The 17,488-nt window shown below is 40.4% G+C and overlaps 2 protein-coding genes across 8 annotated transcripts; both read left to right on the top strand.

The window, feature by feature from the left end:
* Positions 1-1,190: 1,190 nt before the first annotated feature.
* Positions 1,191-4,304, top strand: LOC126406252 (uncharacterized). Of its 3 annotated transcripts, none has more exons than XM_050070395.1 (10): positions 1,191-1,250; positions 1,388-1,693; positions 1,798-1,851; positions 1,978-2,013; positions 2,180-2,293; positions 2,394-2,418; positions 2,536-2,576; positions 2,663-2,710; positions 2,809-2,921; positions 3,974-4,304. In XM_050070395.1, exons 1-10 carry the CDS (start codon positions 1,202-1,204, stop codon positions 4,097-4,099), a joined length of 912 nt encoding a protein of 303 aa, XP_049926352.1. In that variant the 5' UTR covers positions 1,191-1,201; the 3' UTR covers positions 4,100-4,304. The 3 variants fall into 3 exon arrangements, with proteins under 3 accessions (XP_049926352.1, XP_049926361.1, XP_049926343.1); XM_050070404.1 differs by having other exon boundaries at positions 2,177-2,293; positions 4,046-4,304; XM_050070386.1 differs by having other exon boundaries at positions 2,177-2,293.
* A 63-nt stretch (positions 4,305-4,367) lies between these two features.
* spa17 (sperm autoantigenic protein 17) lies at positions 4,368-15,934 on the top strand. 5 transcript variants are annotated; one of them, XM_050074500.1, is made up of 7 exons: positions 4,368-4,428; positions 4,660-4,864; positions 4,938-5,017; positions 5,135-5,178; positions 6,256-8,053; positions 13,425-13,626; positions 14,983-15,934. In XM_050074500.1, exons 2-7 carry the CDS (start codon positions 4,711-4,713, stop codon positions 15,036-15,038), a joined length of 2,334 nt encoding a protein of 777 aa, XP_049930457.1. In that variant the 5' UTR covers positions 4,368-4,428; positions 4,660-4,710; the 3' UTR covers positions 15,039-15,934. The 5 variants fall into 5 exon arrangements, with proteins under 5 accessions (XP_049930457.1, XP_049930471.1, XP_049930464.1 ...); XM_050074507.1 differs by having other exon boundaries at positions 4,392-4,428; positions 4,602-4,864; XM_050074514.1 differs by having other exon boundaries at positions 4,388-4,864; positions 13,425-13,580.
* The last annotated feature ends 1,554 nt before the right edge of the window (positions 15,935-17,488 follow it).

Raw genomic sequence — 17,488 nt, 5'->3', positions numbered from 1 at the left:
ACAAAGCTGGTGGGAGAAGTATTTTCCCTCTGGACACTGATCAAAGTCAGTCTCTTCGCCGAGGGGGAGGTCTGCACTCCCTTCAGATGATTCTTACACACATAAATTAATATCAGGAAGGATGTAGAAGTCTGTTATTAGTCAAGTTATTAGTTTTTAAATATAGTGTAAAAAAAAACAAAATAATTATTGCTCTTACCTAAAGGGAGTCCACATTGTGCCAGCAGCAGAAAAATCCATGAAGCTGAAAAACAGAACATGTGCATCATTTTCCATGAGCACATTATCACTGAATCTCTAATCAAATCCACTGTTTCATTTTTTGTGTATTTTCATTCAAGCCTGTTTAGTCTGAGTCTACAGGACTGATTGTTTAAAGGCATGAAAGTGAGAGGCCCTCAGTCACTGAAAGTGAAACAAGAGCACGAAATGTGAGTCCCATGTGATTGCTCTAGCTGATAATGGTGTGCGATGGTGTTCTGTAACTGTACCTTCCACTTTTATAATGCATGAGCATGTGCAAAGGCTAACCTAGATATTGTCTCTGTTAGTGGATCCCTTCAATTATTTATGTCACCTGTGTAATTCATTTAGGGGTTATACAGAGAGGAAAATATGGGGCCGATATGAAAAAGCAGATGGATTTCTGGAATCAATTAAATAGATTCACACGCCAATGTTGAAAAGCCGTATCACAAAAGATCCCCTTTGTCTTCAAAGTGTGAGGATTTGAAAATAAATTATTTAATGTTGGTGGAGTATGAATGTCAGGCACATCCTCTGTGTGAGCAGAGAGTGAGCTGCAATGGTGCATCTGCAGATAAGCTACAGTCTGTGCAAACCACATTATCATGTGTGTGTTTTCTTCTTTTTCAAGACAGCTGCTAAAATGTATGCTTTGCACTTTTAATGCAAAAGTGAAATTTTGTTTATTTACATATTTTAGAGCGGGATTTTTGTTTTATCATGTTGAAGATTAGTTTTTTTCCTTTGCAGGAAGTCAGGTGCAATAAATGGAAAATTATGAATTATTTTTACACAGCTCTGGATCCTGTTGTTTACCACTTCCTGTACCCTTACCCGAGGGTTGAAGCATATGTGTTGGTATTTCAGTATTGTTCTGCAGGTGCAAGCATCACCAAACTGTGTGAGCACAAGATATTTGATTGCATGTTTTGAGGCAGCAGGAATCAGAACAACCATGATGATCTCAGTGTACTTCACTCTGCTCTTTGTTTGGGTGACACCGGGTATGTATATCTACTTTAGCAATTAAGTGTGTTAACTATATGTGCACGTATTCACTTTTCATCTAAAAAAATGTGCTCGGTATTTGATACAATAGTTTTTTTCTGTAAAGTCAATAATATGTCCTCTCTTTTTGCAGATTTTGTGAGCTCCTTTTATCTGAAGACGCCTTTTGATGTCTTGGCTGTCGCATTAGGGGACTCTCTCACATTAAACTGCACCTACAATTGCTCCATCGGATTTGTTCGCGGCTGTTGGAGTAAAGCGTCAGACAACTCTGGCTGTCACGGGACACTTAGCAAAAGCAACTTTTGCACAGTGTCCCTTCATTTATCAAATGTGTCCACTGAAGATCTCAAGAAGAACTACACTTGCTACACACAAGATACAGATGACCCTCACGTTCCACAAAAAACAGAGCTAGTTGTTTTACTGCAGCTTCAGGGTATATAGGCTATACATATATCTTTAGTCAGTCTTTAATAAAGGGATGATTATAAGTATTACAAAGCCGAAATAAATTCATTTTGATGGTTTGTTTTGTTTCAGCTCACACAAGTGCTCCAAACTGGACAGTTACCCCAAAGACTGGGACTAAAAATGGTGAGGACTTTGAATGTTGAATTAATTATATTCAAATGTCTGATATAAAATATTCTATGATTGTAACTATACATTATTTATTCACACATTACTTGTATTTATAAATATTACATTTACATTTCTCAGCGTCTCTCCCTGTTAAGCCGAACGATTCAAGTGGAGGTAAGACGGCTCTTTGAAGCAATGCATTAAGTTTATTGATGTAGATAATGTATGATTGCACTTTATATAATTATGTACATCTATATTTGAAACTGAAAGGCAAAAGTTGCCCTTTCAATTCAATACAATCCGTGTTAACACTGTGGCTTGTCCATGTTGACAGAAGAATTTACGGGAATAAAGGTTTTAGCAACAGTTACCGTCGCTGTGGCCATGGTGCTTGCAGCATTGGCCGTTTACCTGTGTCTGAACCGGAACAGACTGAGCTGGAACGATAAAGGTGATTACTAAATATTACATTTTGAACATACATTTCTGAATATGAAAATACACACATTTTGATCTCTATATTATTGTGTTAATAATGTCATACATTCCAGGGGAGCCTGTTGTGTCCAGGTCTGGGTGAGTACAATTTAAGATTTATTATCTATTTGTGTAAATCTGTGTTCAGTTACCTTTTAAAATATATGATTGTGCAACTTCTTTATCAGTTTATTTCTTTATCCTTTACAATTTCAGCTCACCACTATCTCCTCACGCTGTCCTCTTGCCAGTGAAGGGTAAACACTTTAAAATATAAAAAATAAAATTCACTTTAACCTCTGAAAACTGCAGCCCTGCCATTCATACCCATCATATTCCCCAGGGTCAGTGACACAAAGTGAAAGAGTGACTTTGAGGATCCCTACACCAGGTAAGTTGATCTCTGGATCAGCAGCGCCATCACAGTTGTTTTCTAAATGACTTTCTATAATACAAAGACTAACATAGTGAATAATTTCTGTCACCCAGACAACGAGAGTGACACTGAGGTCCCATATGCCGACATAATGATCACGGTCCGAGGTGTCAGTACACCAGAGCTCACTCAGGTCGGCTACTTGACTCCTGGAGATCAAAATGAGGTGAGAGAAGACACTTCAGGGTCAATATATTTGTCTCTATTTATCTTACTGAGTGGTTATTCTTCTCTGTTCTATAAGCAATCATAAATGATGTACATAAATCTATGTAAAGTAGGTAAATGATGTTGTGGTGATCACTTATAGTTTACTGTAATTGGTGCACAAGGAGACACAGTGCATACCCAGAATATATCAGCTTATATAAATGACCAGCTACTTTGCTATGCTTCATAGACAGCTCAAGTAAGGAGCTACTGTGCATACTGAGTGTTAGTTATTATGAGGTTGCCAAGCAAGAAACTTTGAAATGTGGTGTGCTCACTTTTTATTGCAATTTTAACACTATCTAAGTGTATGTTAGTTGTTTAAATATGGAGCTGTATAAATAACCATACAGGTTGCCCATTTATGAGGCATTTATGTCAATTTGCATAGAATTAAAGGAATACTGTACGCACAAAAATTCCAATTTGTATATCAGTTAGTCACGCTGTGTTAACCTGGAATTCATGAAGAAGACACTGATTTCTCGCATGCCTTCACGGAAAAAGCAAACATATTGATTAAATGCTTGGGACCACATTTAACAGCAAAACTATATCTAAATATATGTCTACAAACTCTCACACAACTAGTGCAGTATAATCCAGTTCTCATTTATGCAGTCATATGCTCGAAGCCCATGCATTTTCCGCTTTGGTAAAAAACAACAATATTGGAGTCTGGCTTTGAAGAGAGCATAAATAAGTTTCACTTTTAGTTCAATTTTAAATATTAAGGTTTTGGCAAAAATGCAGGTGTAGTTAAGATTTATTGCAAATGTGTTGAATTAGCTTAATGCTCCTAATAAAATGGTTTCCACCTCTGTAGATTACAAGTTTAAAAAGTACACCTAATAACAAAATGTGTTGTAGTAGAACAAGTGGTTGCATAGAGTAGAATAAATGTGTTGCTGTCACCACATAAGGGGTATATTTTAGTATAAAACTAACTAGGTGAAGGTCCCCAAGAGTCTTAGCCAGTCCATGAGTTTTTCTCTGCTTCTCCTCCAGTGGTGGGGAGATGATTCAAGGTCTCACCTGCAGGCCTCCCGCTCAGCTGACAGACTGCATGTCCCCCAGCAGGTCAGCCGCAAGATGAGCACCAACTCTGAGTATGCAGTCATCACATATGCCTGACTGAGGACAGCTGCTGCTGGGAGAGGAGAGGAGAGGAGAGGAGAGGAAGAAGATGTATATATATGTACACACATCTGGTATTTGATGTTCATGCTAATACAAGTCATATTTTTTTAAGTAATGCTATTTTATATGTACTTCTTGTGTTGTTTTGTGACTTACTCTGTGTTTATAATGGACTTGCAATAAAAATCCAATAAAGCCAGTCTGTCTTGTGAGTTTTGTTACACTTGAGCCTTGTCAGTATCCGTAGTTAGAACCGTTGCCTAGAAACGGTTATCAACAAAACACAGTAGCTGACAGCTAAAACATTCAGAAGAAACAAAAAGGTAAACACGAATTGCAAGACATTTAAAGTAACATACTAATGTGTGGACATTTTGAAATATGCTAAATATATATTTAAGCAGTTTAAGTGGTGTGTGACGACTGACTAATTAGCATAGTTAGCTACCTACAAACGTTAAGATAACGTTAACTCATATTCCGTGAAAACTTCCAGTGTAAGCACCCGGAAGAAAGTAAATAACAGAGGAGAACTTCGCCTTCTTCTTCTGCAGTCCGTTTTCCTTCAGTGTCACAGAAGTTACCCTCCCAGTGTATCCTTAAACATGTCGGTGCCTTTCTCCAACACTCACCTGCGGGTCCCTCGAGGGTTTGGTACCATCCTGGAGGGGCTTACCAGGGAAATCCTGCGAGACCAGCCTGAAGACATCCCGAAATATGCGGCTCAGTACTTCGAGGCTCTTCTCAGAAAAAGAGAAGGTAACTCCAACTTTATATGTGAGACAAATACCATTAACTGCTGACAAATAACTGAGTCTGTGTTTTCCTGTAGAGAGTGGCATGGACCCTGCTGAGTGGGCTGCTAAACTGGAAGACAGATTCTACAACAACCATGCGTTTAAGGCAACTGAGGTACTTCACCAAAGACACCACTCTCAGCATACCTATAAATCTTAACTCTGTTTATCTATATCTCTCTAATTATTCACCATTAAATCCTTGTTGTTGTTTTGTTTTTTCTCCCAACAGGTTAGTGTTAAAGAAGAGCCTGCTGCAGAGGAGACCAGCTCCAAGTGAGTCTCACTTTATGTGCTATCAGCAGCCAGGAGGATCAGAGAGAGAGAGGACGGACATGGAGGGACAGAATAGTAACAAGTGAAGTGAGAAGTGACGTAGAAATGAGAATAAACTACTGTATTTTTCATTTTTCTGAAGTTGCTGTGTGAGGTATTGTGTAGTTATGTTTTTTTGCTTTTTGTCCTGATTGCAAATATTTGCAAAAAGAAGTTTGGACAAAAGTGCACAAATTAATCACATTTCTGCTATTAGCACACCTATAAGGACGTCGGGACATGCATGCATTTTCCCAACCTCACTGAAATTTTTGCTTTAAAATGCTAGAAAATAACCGTTATGATTGGATGTATATCTAATTGGATTTTTAAGAAAATACAGTGGTTTATAATAATAACTTTAGAATATGAATGAGAAAGTCGTATGTCCCGCTTCAGCTTTTCAGACATCAGAATCCAGTTTATTGCCAAGTAGGTTTTCACATGCAAGGAAATTGCTCTGGTGTATTGGTGCATAACATAAACATAGTGAGAGGAAATGAAATAAAGGCAAGTATTGCAAAAGAAACAAGAAAAATAATTATAGAAGCATAATATAGAATAGAAAAAAATAATAAAGGCATGAAAAAAGTATAAAAAATGTAATAAATATAAATAAAACAAATAAATAAAAATAATTTGAAATATATCATAAATATAATAGAAATATAACAATAATAAATAATAAGATATAATAAATAATAAAAAATAAACATAATGAAAGTAATCAACTTATAAGCGCTATCATTTAACTACAGCAATAATAATTATTATTATTATTAGTAATAATAATAATAACCTCTAGAGCAAAAATACATTGTACAGTAGAAGCCTGGAAGTAGTAGGCTACAGAACACCAGCTCAAGCAAGCACTTTCAGGTTTGCAGTATCAAGGGTGAGAAGAGGGGGAAGTCTGAAAGACAAGAGACCACCAGTTACAGGAAGACAGTCACAGATGAGGCAGTATGACTCTGTAATGTTTTAAAGAAGTATCACTAATTTCTCACCAAGTCTTTCACTTTGATTGGTACTTTTTAGAGAAAAATCAGATGAGTCCCAAACTGATGATGAACACAGTCATTCAGCAGAGGCCTCACATGCTTCCACCACACAACCCAATGTCTCTGAAGAGGCTGATTTAAGCGAAAGCACGGGCGAAGAAAGAAAACACGATACTACAGAGGAACATGTTGTGGAAAAGGGGCCTTCAGAAGAGGAATCAGTCAACAGGCTCCGAGATGTGCAGCCAGATGATCTGAGCGGGACAGAGGAGGAGAGAGACCCAATAATAACTGAACTTGATCAAGTTGACAGGGCAGCTAATGGAAATGATAGCAGCTCTGCTTCAGACCGAGATAAACCTCAATCTGAGTTAGAGCCCACTGACTTATCATCATTCAGAGGGATTTCAAATGTAGATGTGTGTGCTCAGGAGTCAGGGATGGCACAAGATGAAGGAGGTGATAAAAAAGAATTTGCAGTTGTAGATGAGGAGATTGAAGACTCAGAAGGAGAGGAAAACATTGACAATGACGAACCAGTGGAGGTCCCTCCATATTCTGGACTAGCAGATGTGGATGTGTGTGCTACAGAGCTTGGAGGAACAGAGGTAACAATGGAAGAAGCTACTGCTGAAGATGATACACAGGTCACTGAAGAGGACACCTCAACACCCAAACCTGAGGAAGCAGTTGTACGCTCATCGTCTCAATCTAAAACCCTAGAGGGCAATCAACATGAAGCAGAAGAGGAAGCAGAAACAAAGGAGGAGGAAGGAACAGAGATTGAGGCTTCTTCTGGAGGAATACATGAAAGTTTAGCTCATATAGAGGGTGGTTTTAACAGCAATGCTATACCAATGGAAGATTCCTTGGTTGAGATTAGCTTTGAAGACATTCCAGAGGCTCAGCAGATTGAAGAGGTTGAGGAGAAACAGCCAGAGGAAGAGGGCTTACAGTCTACGATATTAGAAACGCAACTGGAGGAAGAGTCCAAAGAGGCAACAGACCAAAATATATCTAGCACACAAGACCAAAGTGAACCTGAAATGATGGGAGTTGAAAAAGAAGTTAACTCCGAATTGGAAGAAATGCAGACTCAGCAAGAGGCGTCTTATAAAATGAAGGAGAAGGTGGATTCAAATGATTCTAATGTAAATGATAGTGATGATGATGAGAAGCACGAAGGTGTTAAAACCATCGGCTCGTCACATCAGCCCACCACCGAGGCAGACGAAGGAAACCCAGAGGATGAAACGGATCATAAAAATGAAGATAGTGAGAAGATAAGTGAAGGCGAATTTCACCGGAGTGAGGATCCTGAAAAAGAGGCAAAGTCAAACGATCCTGACATTAAAGGAGATGAGACAACAGACGCAGCTGGAGAAGACAAAAAGGACATCCACACAAAAGGTTATAGCAAAGTGGAGGATCAAGAGATTGATGGTGGTGGTGCGGATAATCCTTCATCGCAAGTTTTCCAGTCAAATATATCAACTGCCAGGACGGAGGCGGAGAGTGAAACTTTAGAGGCAAGCGCACAACATCTATCAGGGGAGATTGAGGAGAGTCAGAGAACACTTGTAGAGTCACAGCTGGAGGAGACAGTGGTAGAAAAAGAGGTCACATCAAAGGAGAGAAGTTCAGAAGCAGATGAACTTGTTGAAGAAGGACAGATTGATTCTGATGTACAAGAGAAGAATGATGCAATGGGTGAAGAGGGCAGCATCGGGCACACTCAACGTGAAGATCAGCTGGCAGCAGACCAACAAGGAGAAGACGTGTCTCTTGGGCCTGAAATGGACTCCACAGAGCCTGAAAACAAGAGTGTTGACAAGGTAAAGTTTGATGCTTCTTATCAAAACAGCAATCACACATTTTTATATACCCCACACAAGAGATGGACATTTTTCCAATGGAAGAATAGCCCTGATATTTTACCATTTACAGCCATAACTTGATTTGAATATAACAGCTCACCACATCTCCTCCACTTGTACACGCAGACTGAGAATAAATGTTCGTACACTTTCAGACAGGGGTGTCTTCAGCGACAGTCTGCTCTGCTCCCATTCCTGTCACAGGTAGCCTATATAAATAAACCCTTCAAGGACGAGTCTGATCAACAGTGGCCCTCATTTTTTTCCGCCCCTTGGAGTCTCTGGGGGTAGGTGATTGAAAATATCCCCAGAATAGTTTATTTTCTGGATGGTGGTTGCTCTGATAAACTTTGAACTAGAGCAGAGTGCCCTTTGGGCATTGCAGCCTACGTCCTTGAACCTCCCCTGACCTTTGAGAGTTTTGCCCAGGTACCCCAGCCCTCTCCTTTGCTTTCATCCCCAGTCTTCCATGACTCCCTTTCACCCTCTGGCCACACACCTTAAAAATATCCCGTGGAAAGGGCAGACCTCTGAGCATTAGATGAATGGATTTTGAAGGGACATGACCAAAGGTGCATGGCACATATCCGAAGATCTGTATACACAGCTCTAACAACATAGTGCAGTCGTACTTGTATCTTAAGGTCACCAATGTATGCTCAGCACTGACTTTTCTGAAGATTCACAACTGTATGCCAATCTCTTATGTGTGGCAGCATTAATACTTGCCAACAGAAGTTTGCGCTTCTTTTTAGGCATTATGCAAACCCTTAGAGCAAAAAGTAAAAGTAGTTTTTTTGCTCTTCTCCTGTCGTTTGTCCGGTAGATAAAGGGTGACAGTATTCCCGGATGTTAAAATGAAGGAGATTTTAAAAACAAAGGATTCAAAAGTAAAACTGCAGAGTATTTATGTTATATTTAGGATTTAGGGGGTTATATTGGAAGAAATGGAATTTAGTATAATAAGTATGTTTACTGTTGTGTATAATCACGTGAAAATAACAATAAGCCATTTATATCTACATTGGGAGCAGGTCCTCGTCCACAGAGATCACTATGTTGCACCCCCATGTTTCTACAATAGCCCAGAACAGACAAACCAAACAGTGGCTCTAGATGGGGCCACTCACGTTTCCCTGTTAGCCACTGTAGTTAGCAGCCCCTCCATGACCAGAGGGTCAGAAGAACGCAGATTATTTGAAGGTGAAACTGCTTTATTCTGTGTTTTTACCAGTTTAAATCACCAGGTTTGTTTGTTTTGGAGAGGGAGAGACCTCTGCCGATAATTCAGCTCATGGTGAAAACCTTGTGAGTGTCTGAATCTTAAATTATAAGAAAAAGGAAGCAGACATAAGCAGGTGCTGGGCTAGCGTCCCGTCTCCAACATGCCAAACATCGTTGGAAAAACACACTTATTCAGTTGCTGTTACTGGATTACGGGGGTCCGTTTGTTTTGGAGAGAAGGTGACCTCTCACATTAGGACACATTAAGTTATCAGAGAAGATAGGTGAGCACGCATTAGCAGGTGCTGGGCTAGCGGCCTATCTGCAACATACTGAGCAATGTAGGAGAAACAGTGATTTGTAATGTGAAACTGCTTTATTTTGTTTGGGAGAGGAGGAGACTTCTACTTCTTCTGATATTTCAGCTCCTGTTAAAAACCGCCTGAGCACTGAAGGAATTCTAACTGGAAGAAGTTTCAGCTGGTTGCAATTTGCAGTCCTCGCCACTAGATGCTAATAAACCAGCCTAAATCTTACATACTGTTCCTTTAACATAAAAAATTGAGATAAAATAAAATTATTAAATAAAAAAAAAACGACCCCCTGAACCTTTTTTAGGGCAAGTTAGGAGGGACTGGAGGAATGTGGATTGGAGGAATGGTGGGACACACACAAACGAACACACGCACACACACACACACACACACACACACACATCCGCTCTCCATTTACAGTGGTAGGATGTCATCGAGAGGGAAATGTGCAGAAATTGTAGTTTCCCTCTCAAACTTCACCATAATCTGTGTCTGTGTTCACATACAAGCGTGTGAAGATGCTGTTTGAGGCCTTTGCTGTGCCGCATGCTCATAAAACTGTAATACTGTGGCTTTGTTAGTGCCAGATCCACTCTCCTCTTGGGAGCCACCGCAGCCTCCACAGATTGAAACTTGATTGAGTAATCTATCATCATAAAAGACCGACCGGACGATTTGTCTTGCGAATTAAGGCCTTTAACATTTTTACTGCTGTCACAGTTAGCCCTGTCTGATTTGTCTGGACCAACAGGGCTCCAAACACACAGGGAGGGGAGTGTAGGAAGGGTTACTGAGAATGTTTCCATGGTAACCCCTCACCATCCTGCTCTCTCTTAGTGTCGTCATGGAATTAATAGGAGATGGTGATGCTGATAGTTGCTAGGCACCATCTGTATCAGTAATCTACCTTTAATAGCAGTTGCTGACTGATTAAACATTAAAACAGCACTTTCTGTATTTTTACATACAGTGGAGCTATTCGGTGTGCTCTTGCTTCGTGGCGGAAGTTATTTCAGCTGAAACCAAGCTACCACATAACTGTACAATATATAGGCCATCTATTCTAACAGTGACCCAGCTGCAGATGCCTTGTCTGGTCTTTTATTTTAATTTCTAAGCCTTTAACTCACTGTTTACAAGTGCCCTAAATGATGTTCCCATACTCCTGTCATCTCAGCAGAATACATACTATGTTAGATACACTAATGATTTGGCTAATATGAGCAGACTTACCACCATGACTGATTACAGCTAATGTAATTAGACAGTGGTGCTCGTTCCTTCAAATTAACCGTGCATTGATTGATAAAGCAAGTCAGCTTTGTGAAATCAGGCGTGAGGATAACTTAACATATTGTTCGACTGGTTGGGAAACCAGCAGGAGAGCGTTAATGTCAGATACATAACTCAGATAAATGGATGTTTTCTGTTTCTCTCCCTCTCCGTCTTGTCTCTGAGGCTGGCAGAGGAGTGTGGGCGGCCATACCAGCTGGGATCAGAGGGATGGAGAGGGTTGTTAGCTCACTCTGCCTCTAATAAATTTATAACACCTCCTAGTGTAAAACAGTCCAAGATGCTTACACGGTTTTATTTCCTCGCTATTAGTGGAATTTGAAAGTCAGCAATTATTGTTTTACGACCATCTGTCTTTTACATAGTATTTCTATGTTGGTCATTTGTGTTTATTTGTGGAGTTAATTGTTGTAACACTGAAACTTGTGATTTTTTCATGATGCTCGGCACACGGCAGTCACTTTGTGGTTCCCTATTTTTTATCCAGGCTGTATCAGCTTGTCATTTTCGCTTGTGTCAAACTTTGAAGCGCTGAAACTGCGCACATTTTTAGGCTGTTTCAGTGACTTTTCTGAAGTCTTTAGGCGATGCCCGGTGAACATTGAGGTCTGGTTAAGCTCTTTAACAGTAATATGAACACAGTAGGTGAGCAGCCTTAATGGGACTGAAAAGATGGAACACATGCTGTCATGTTTGTAGGAGGTCTCTCTTTCCCTCCCTCCCTCTTTCTCTCTTCCTCTCTCTGTGACTGTATGTCTCTCTCTCACTCCGTGCGTGAGCGGGTGTTACTGAACATACAGTGATTGTTAGTAAGAGCCAGTGAGGCATCTGTATTATACCGGAGACTCATTTAAAGAGAGCTTTGCTTGGTTCACATAGAAAATCGAGGCGTACAAGTCATACTAGGTCAGCTCACCTGAAGACTGAAGGCATCTCTGAGAGTAAGACATGGACTGTCACAATGTAAGTAGAAGCTTCACATTAACTTTTTCAATACATTCTTCTTATATTTGTGATCACAAATCAGTTTGGAGAATTGGGTGACACAGTTTGCAGGATATTAATGGTATTTACAAGTGTTTAGTTGCCTTCAAACTGCATACTGCCATGTGTGTGTGTTTGTTTTTGTCCTTTTAGTAGAGTAAAATATATATTAGTAACCATTTGAATAATTCTGACTCACAAATTGTAAATTTTTGACACAAAAATTCACCACATAAAGTCCTATTTTACACCATTTGAAGCTATTTTCATCATATGTGCATTATATTACTTCAGGTTTGCATCAGAATATCTCAAATCAATTTGTGTCAGATCAAGTTTAAGGATCCCTGATGCAATAAAAACAATAAACCCCCTGAGAAGGTGTGTAGCCAGCAAAATCCAGTGCAGCAGTCCTGCATCTCTGCTGTTGCTGCTGCCACTGCTGAAAAAAAAAAAAACTGGATTCTGGCTGCTCAGTGAGCAGTCAGACAGAGAGGCTAATGAATGCTGGCTGAACAGGTGGGTGGTCACACTCCTACACTGGAGGGGTTTCACTGGAGACATGATGCACTGCTTTACCAAGGCAGTGGGATGACAGTGGGCTCGTTCTGTGGGCTGCCTTTGTGTGAAATGTCAATCTGTTTCTATAAGCAAAGCACGGGGTGTAGCTGATATGTGTTTGACACAGAATTTGAATTGGTGTTTACATAACTTGTCGACAGCCTTGGCGCTATTCCACTGACACTTTATGACAAGCCAGAATTTCTCTTCCACCCACCCCATGTTTCCTTTGGGACAGTGGATGCTGTACTTTCAGTCGCCGAGTGAGCTCCTGGTTTTGACTAAAGCCACTTTTTCGCTGGGTCATCTTTTTTTCGCCCCGGGTTGCAGAGACAAAAGTTATTTTTTCCTTGAAAGAAACCTTTTTAACCATACCTCCGGTCTATCTGAAACAAGAAGAACTGGCTACAAATGAAATATCACACATGGAGCAGTCTTTCACACCAGCATTGTTTCTCACCAAAAAAATCGCAGATTGGTTTATTTTGTGTGATAAACGACTAATGATCGTAAAATCATTGGCTGTTACTTCACTTGGGAATTCATATGTCTGCTCAGTGAGCAGTTTAATGCTTTTTTAAAAAATCTTTTCCATGGCAAAAGAAAAAAAACAGCAGACAATGATGATTCATTACAAAATAGACTGACTCAGACATCAGTGTATTATATGACAAGAGGAGAAGGGGAGAGAAAAAAGGTGGCAATGTGGGTTAGTGACCTCCTGAGAGCCCCATTGAAGTCATGTAATAAGGGTGAGCCACTTTGCAACAAGCGCACATCCCTCGCTGTCTGAAAGATAGTGTTGTAGCGTATACAGTTAACAAAATATGCTATTGCAATCTGTTGAGGATTAGATTCTTTCACCAATGTTCCAATTAAAAAAACACCCTCAGATGATCATGTAATATGCTACCCTTCTGTGAAAGACTACTACTCTCTGGTCCTCTCTGCAGGAGGAGTGCAGCCGACCCCAGGAGGAGGAGGACATCATGGATATCCCCCTGGATGACCCCGAGGCCAACAGGGCTGCTGCCAAGATCCAGGCTGGCTTCCGTGGGCATATGACCCGTAAGAAGATGAAGCCGGAGGACAAAGCGGAAGGGGAGGAGGTGAGCAGCACTGGGGATGTGCTCAACGGCAGCCAGGGGGACACAGGTCAGTAGTGTAGAACCACGGGGTAAGAGTAGGTCACATAATGCCGTTAAAGGGGGCATTATGGCTAGTGACTGTAAGGACGGTAGCAGCGGCTCCCATCAGGAGCTTGAACTACAGTAGGTGACGGAAGGTAAGTTTAAGTTGCTTATTTGATCATAAACAGACTTAGAGTTAAAGCAATTTAAGTTAGCTTAGTCTGATGATCATGTTGTTGGTTGAATCTTGTGATAAGATGTCACAGGGTCAATTTGTGACCTTTTCTCAGAGCCGAACACATAATGCAGGAACACAAACTGATTTACCATCATACACACGGGGGGAAGAAACCATTTAAAAGCTATACATAATTAAATACACCTATTAGAGCCCCTTATGGGTTATCCCAAGTGTGATTAATGCAATACATAACTGCGTGACTCATTTAATTACCCCATAGGGTCTCCAGCAACACATGATTGAATCTTTCAATTACTTATTCCGTTAAAGGGGTTATAAATGAATCTGCTTGTGGCTGCGCTGTTAAATTGCTGGAGAGGAAAGATGTTTGTCACCTGGAAAATGTCAACTTGCATTCTCACAATGGTAAACATGTATTTATATCCAGTATATTCAGTGTTTTTAGTCCAACTGTTTTCTCCTGAGGGCGTCCAGTGTTTCAACTCAAGCGAAGGTTGCACTCAGATTTCATTTTACCGCTTATTTTTAGCTCTAAAAGAACAAAAGAAAACAATCACAGTCTGAAACAGTATGAAATGTAACTCAGAAGTCCACTCAGATAATTTTTTTGAAACCAGAGCTCAAGATTTCACCTTTCCTAAAAGACAAAGCAGCATTTTCTTTGGGGGTGTGGCTGACACAAGGGATGTTCGTCAATGATTCTCCCTAACCCAGTTGCTGGTTGCATCCTTATGTAGGAGATGTATTTATAGCTCCAGGTGCTTCAGGTACAGTATATGCTTCAGAGGGCCAAGCAGAATTAATGGACCTGTCGGACTGGAACCATGCATTCCCTCCCACTGGGGGAGACCCCCTTTTCACAGCAGTACTGGGTTTATGAGCTTAACGGTAATGTCAGCCAGGTTCTTAGCGTTGCTTAATACCTAAATACCTAAACATTAATTCTACAAACAGATCGTAATGGAAAGTTTCCTTTGAAAATCAATTCCACTCAAGCAGCAGCTCAAAGTTTTTTTCAAGTGTGTTTTTATAATAGATCCACCCACCAGTAACCTTACAGTTTGTGACTATGCTTTAGAGCCTTTAACCTTGACGACAAGCGTGTGTGCAGAAGCTGTTTTTTTTTTTTTTTCCAGGCTCCACAGTGTTTAACTACGCCTTGCCTGTTTCTGTTTTTAGAGACAGGAGGATCGGGGGCAGTAGAGAGAGACGACACATCTGTGCCAGAGCAGTGACGCCCCTGTCCTGACCTGGATGAAGAGAAAGAGGGGAAGCAAGGTAGCGAGAGATGGCTGGCATAAGCTGGCTGGGCTGGCTTTCAGGCACACCTTTTTACCCCAGGAGTCATTTTCTTTTTTCCGACACAAATTAGCAGTAGAAAATGAACCGACAGTTTTGAGGGTGTGTTATGTGAATTTTGTGAACTTTAACACTCCTTCTCTGCTTCTTCAGCAGTCTCATCAGTACGGATGTCTTTGACCCAGAATTTGCAACTCACTGCATGTACTTGTGAAACTTCTGGTAGTGTGCTAGTTTTTAGATGATGATCTGTGAATGTGAAAATGAATGTCCTCTAAATGCTAAACGGGGCTTATTTTGGATGGATCAGTTCATACCATCTGTGTATAGACCTTGTATGCATCAGCGTTAGACTTTGCGTATTCAGTGGCTTGAACTATTTGTTATTTTGCATTGTTTATGATGTGCTTGTATCTTGACCATCATTTACAGATTTGACTTGCTTATAAAAACGATTAAAACACTAAAGGAGAAATAGCTATGTATGTTCTATTTATTCTAAGTTACTTAATTCAGATTGCAGTCGCCTCGATAGGTTCTCTTTTCACCTTTTCAAGCATTTTCTATAAATCTGATCTTCCAGAACAGTAAGCATGCAGTAATTACACTTTTTTCCAGATGCATTTGGTACAACGTTACTTTATGAGACATTGCTTCAATATGCTCTGTTGTGTTGGTGGGTTTGACTTCTTTGACGTATGTTAAATCAGGTGTGTGAATTTCCATTGTCAAAGTTTGCAGAGCCGTCATGCTTTAAAACAAACTGAATAGTACCTTGCTGAACTTTGCTGTAGAGTCATGTCATTACACTAATAAATCCACCTTAAATATACAGTGAAATGTCTGTTTTAAACTTCATTAATTCAGGTTAAGTACCTGCTTGTTTCAAACAGTACCTTTCATGCCATCTGTCACATCCGTCCCTATTCTTCAGTGCTAAATTTGAAATTTTTCCTACGACATCACAGCAGCCAAAGCTGCTCTTTTCTCGTGTGTCACTGCAACATAAGCGAGGCTGCTAATTGGAGGGAGCAGTTTCCACGAAGCTGGAGCAATGTTTTGTCTCCCGTGTGGCCTCTTGCACAAGGAATCTCATGAATAATTCATAGCATGAAACAGTGCATTTCCTATTTTACAAGTGTCAATTACACGAGACAAATTAATCAGGTTTTTACTCATAATAATAGCTATTAGAGCCATTTAAATAATTAGATTGTATGCAGTTGCGAAGCCTGGATGCATTCAGCTACAAATGTTTTTATCCCATCCACAGTTGTGTTGTTATAATCAGCTCCACCACTGAGTGATGTGTGCGCCCGTTGCAATACTTTTTTGGTCCACCTTTATTGCAATAAGGTTGTTTCAATCACAAAAGAACAACACAATTTTAGCTTCATTTGCCCAGGCAGTCTTGTGCGCTTTATGAGAAACAGACTAGAGCATCTTCAGTCTCCCAGTGCTCCCACTCAGCCCACCTACACACATCTGAGCCATACAGCACTCTGCACAAAGTCAAACTGCACATGCATCCTCACACAGGAAAAACACAACCCATACTTTAGTATGCAGATCCCACTCAAGTCACTCATTCTCCCTCTCGTGCGCACACATATACACAGGCGTTGTTGATTGTGTCACCAGCTGCAGAGATGGAACAACCAACATGAGTCTTGCTCTCAGTGGTTTTGCAGTGCCAGAGTGCAAAGCGCTTCCTTCTCAGCCTGACAGTCCTCCTCCGCCACGCTCACATAAGCATCCTCTACGGGTTTTATATGGACCGCTTCTCTCTTTTCTCTTACTCAGTCCCAGAGGTGCCATGGCCACGTTCTCCTGTCTCTTTAATGACTGTGGGTGAACAATCAATATCCTGCACACCTCCAAACATAGCACAACACCCACTTTGTGCTGTAGATTGAATTCTGGGAGTGAAGGAAAAGACAGGTTTAAAAAAAAAAAAAAAAAGTTTGAAAATTGTGTTACTTTGGGTCTTAATAGGTTCTAATGTGAGTCATGTGAAGGAGTGCGAGTTTGTAAAGCACATGGTAAAGCAAAGAATAATGGTTCTGTCCCTTTTACAACTTAGGCCAAACGTGGACTATTTTAGGAGTAAATCATGTGAAAGATCTGCTTGGTTGGTTTGTGCTCTTTCTCAGACAGCTTGTCAGAGAGAAAAGATCTTTCTGGTCTCCTGGGTGATAATTAGAGATGAATAAGTCAGGACAAACAGCAGGGGGCGCAATTAACTGCTTTCCAGTGGTTATGCCAGTGGCCTCGCCATCTTAGGAGTAACAGTATCTTTAATACTAAGGAGGTTACATAACTTATCAGTAATGAGAGGACTTAAATGCCACAGCTGCATGATCAACACCTGATTGTTCCTTATTGG

The sequence above is a fragment of the Epinephelus moara genome, chromosome 2 (genome assembly GCF_006386435.1).
Source record: "Epinephelus moara isolate mb chromosome 2, YSFRI_EMoa_1.0, whole genome shotgun sequence".
In the NCBI taxonomy this organism is placed as follows: Eukaryota; Metazoa; Chordata; class Actinopteri; order Perciformes; family Serranidae; genus Epinephelus; species Epinephelus moara.
This window is presented reverse-complemented; position numbering and strand designations above follow the sequence as displayed.

What these genes read in the sequence shown, in the direction of transcription:
- LOC126406252 (XM_050070386.1), top strand. Translation starts at nt 1,202, where the DNA reads ATGATGATCTCAGTGTACTTCACTCTGCTCTTTGTTTGGGTGACACCG. An exon ending in ACTGAGCTGGAACGATAAAG is followed by an intron (nt 2,294 to 2,393) that starts GTGATTACTAAA and finishes CATACATTCCAG; the next exon opens with GGGAGCCTGTTGTGTCCAGG. An exon ending in CCTGTTGTGTCCAGGTCTGG is followed by an intron (nt 2,419 to 2,535) that starts GTGAGTACAATT and finishes TTACAATTTCAG; the next exon opens with CTCACCACTATCTCCTCACG.
- spa17 (XM_050074500.1), top strand. Translation starts at nt 4,711, where the DNA reads ATGTCGGTGCCTTTCTCCAACACTCACCTGCGGGTCCCTCGAGGGTTT. An exon ending in ATGCGTTTAAGGCAACTGAG is followed by an intron (nt 5,018 to 5,134) that starts GTACTTCACCAA and finishes TTCTCCCAACAG; the next exon opens with GTTAGTGTTAAAGAAGAGCC. An exon ending in CGGCAGCCAGGGGGACACAG is followed by an intron (nt 13,627 to 14,982) that starts GTCAGTAGTGTA and finishes TTCTGTTTTTAG; the next exon opens with AGACAGGAGGATCGGGGGCA.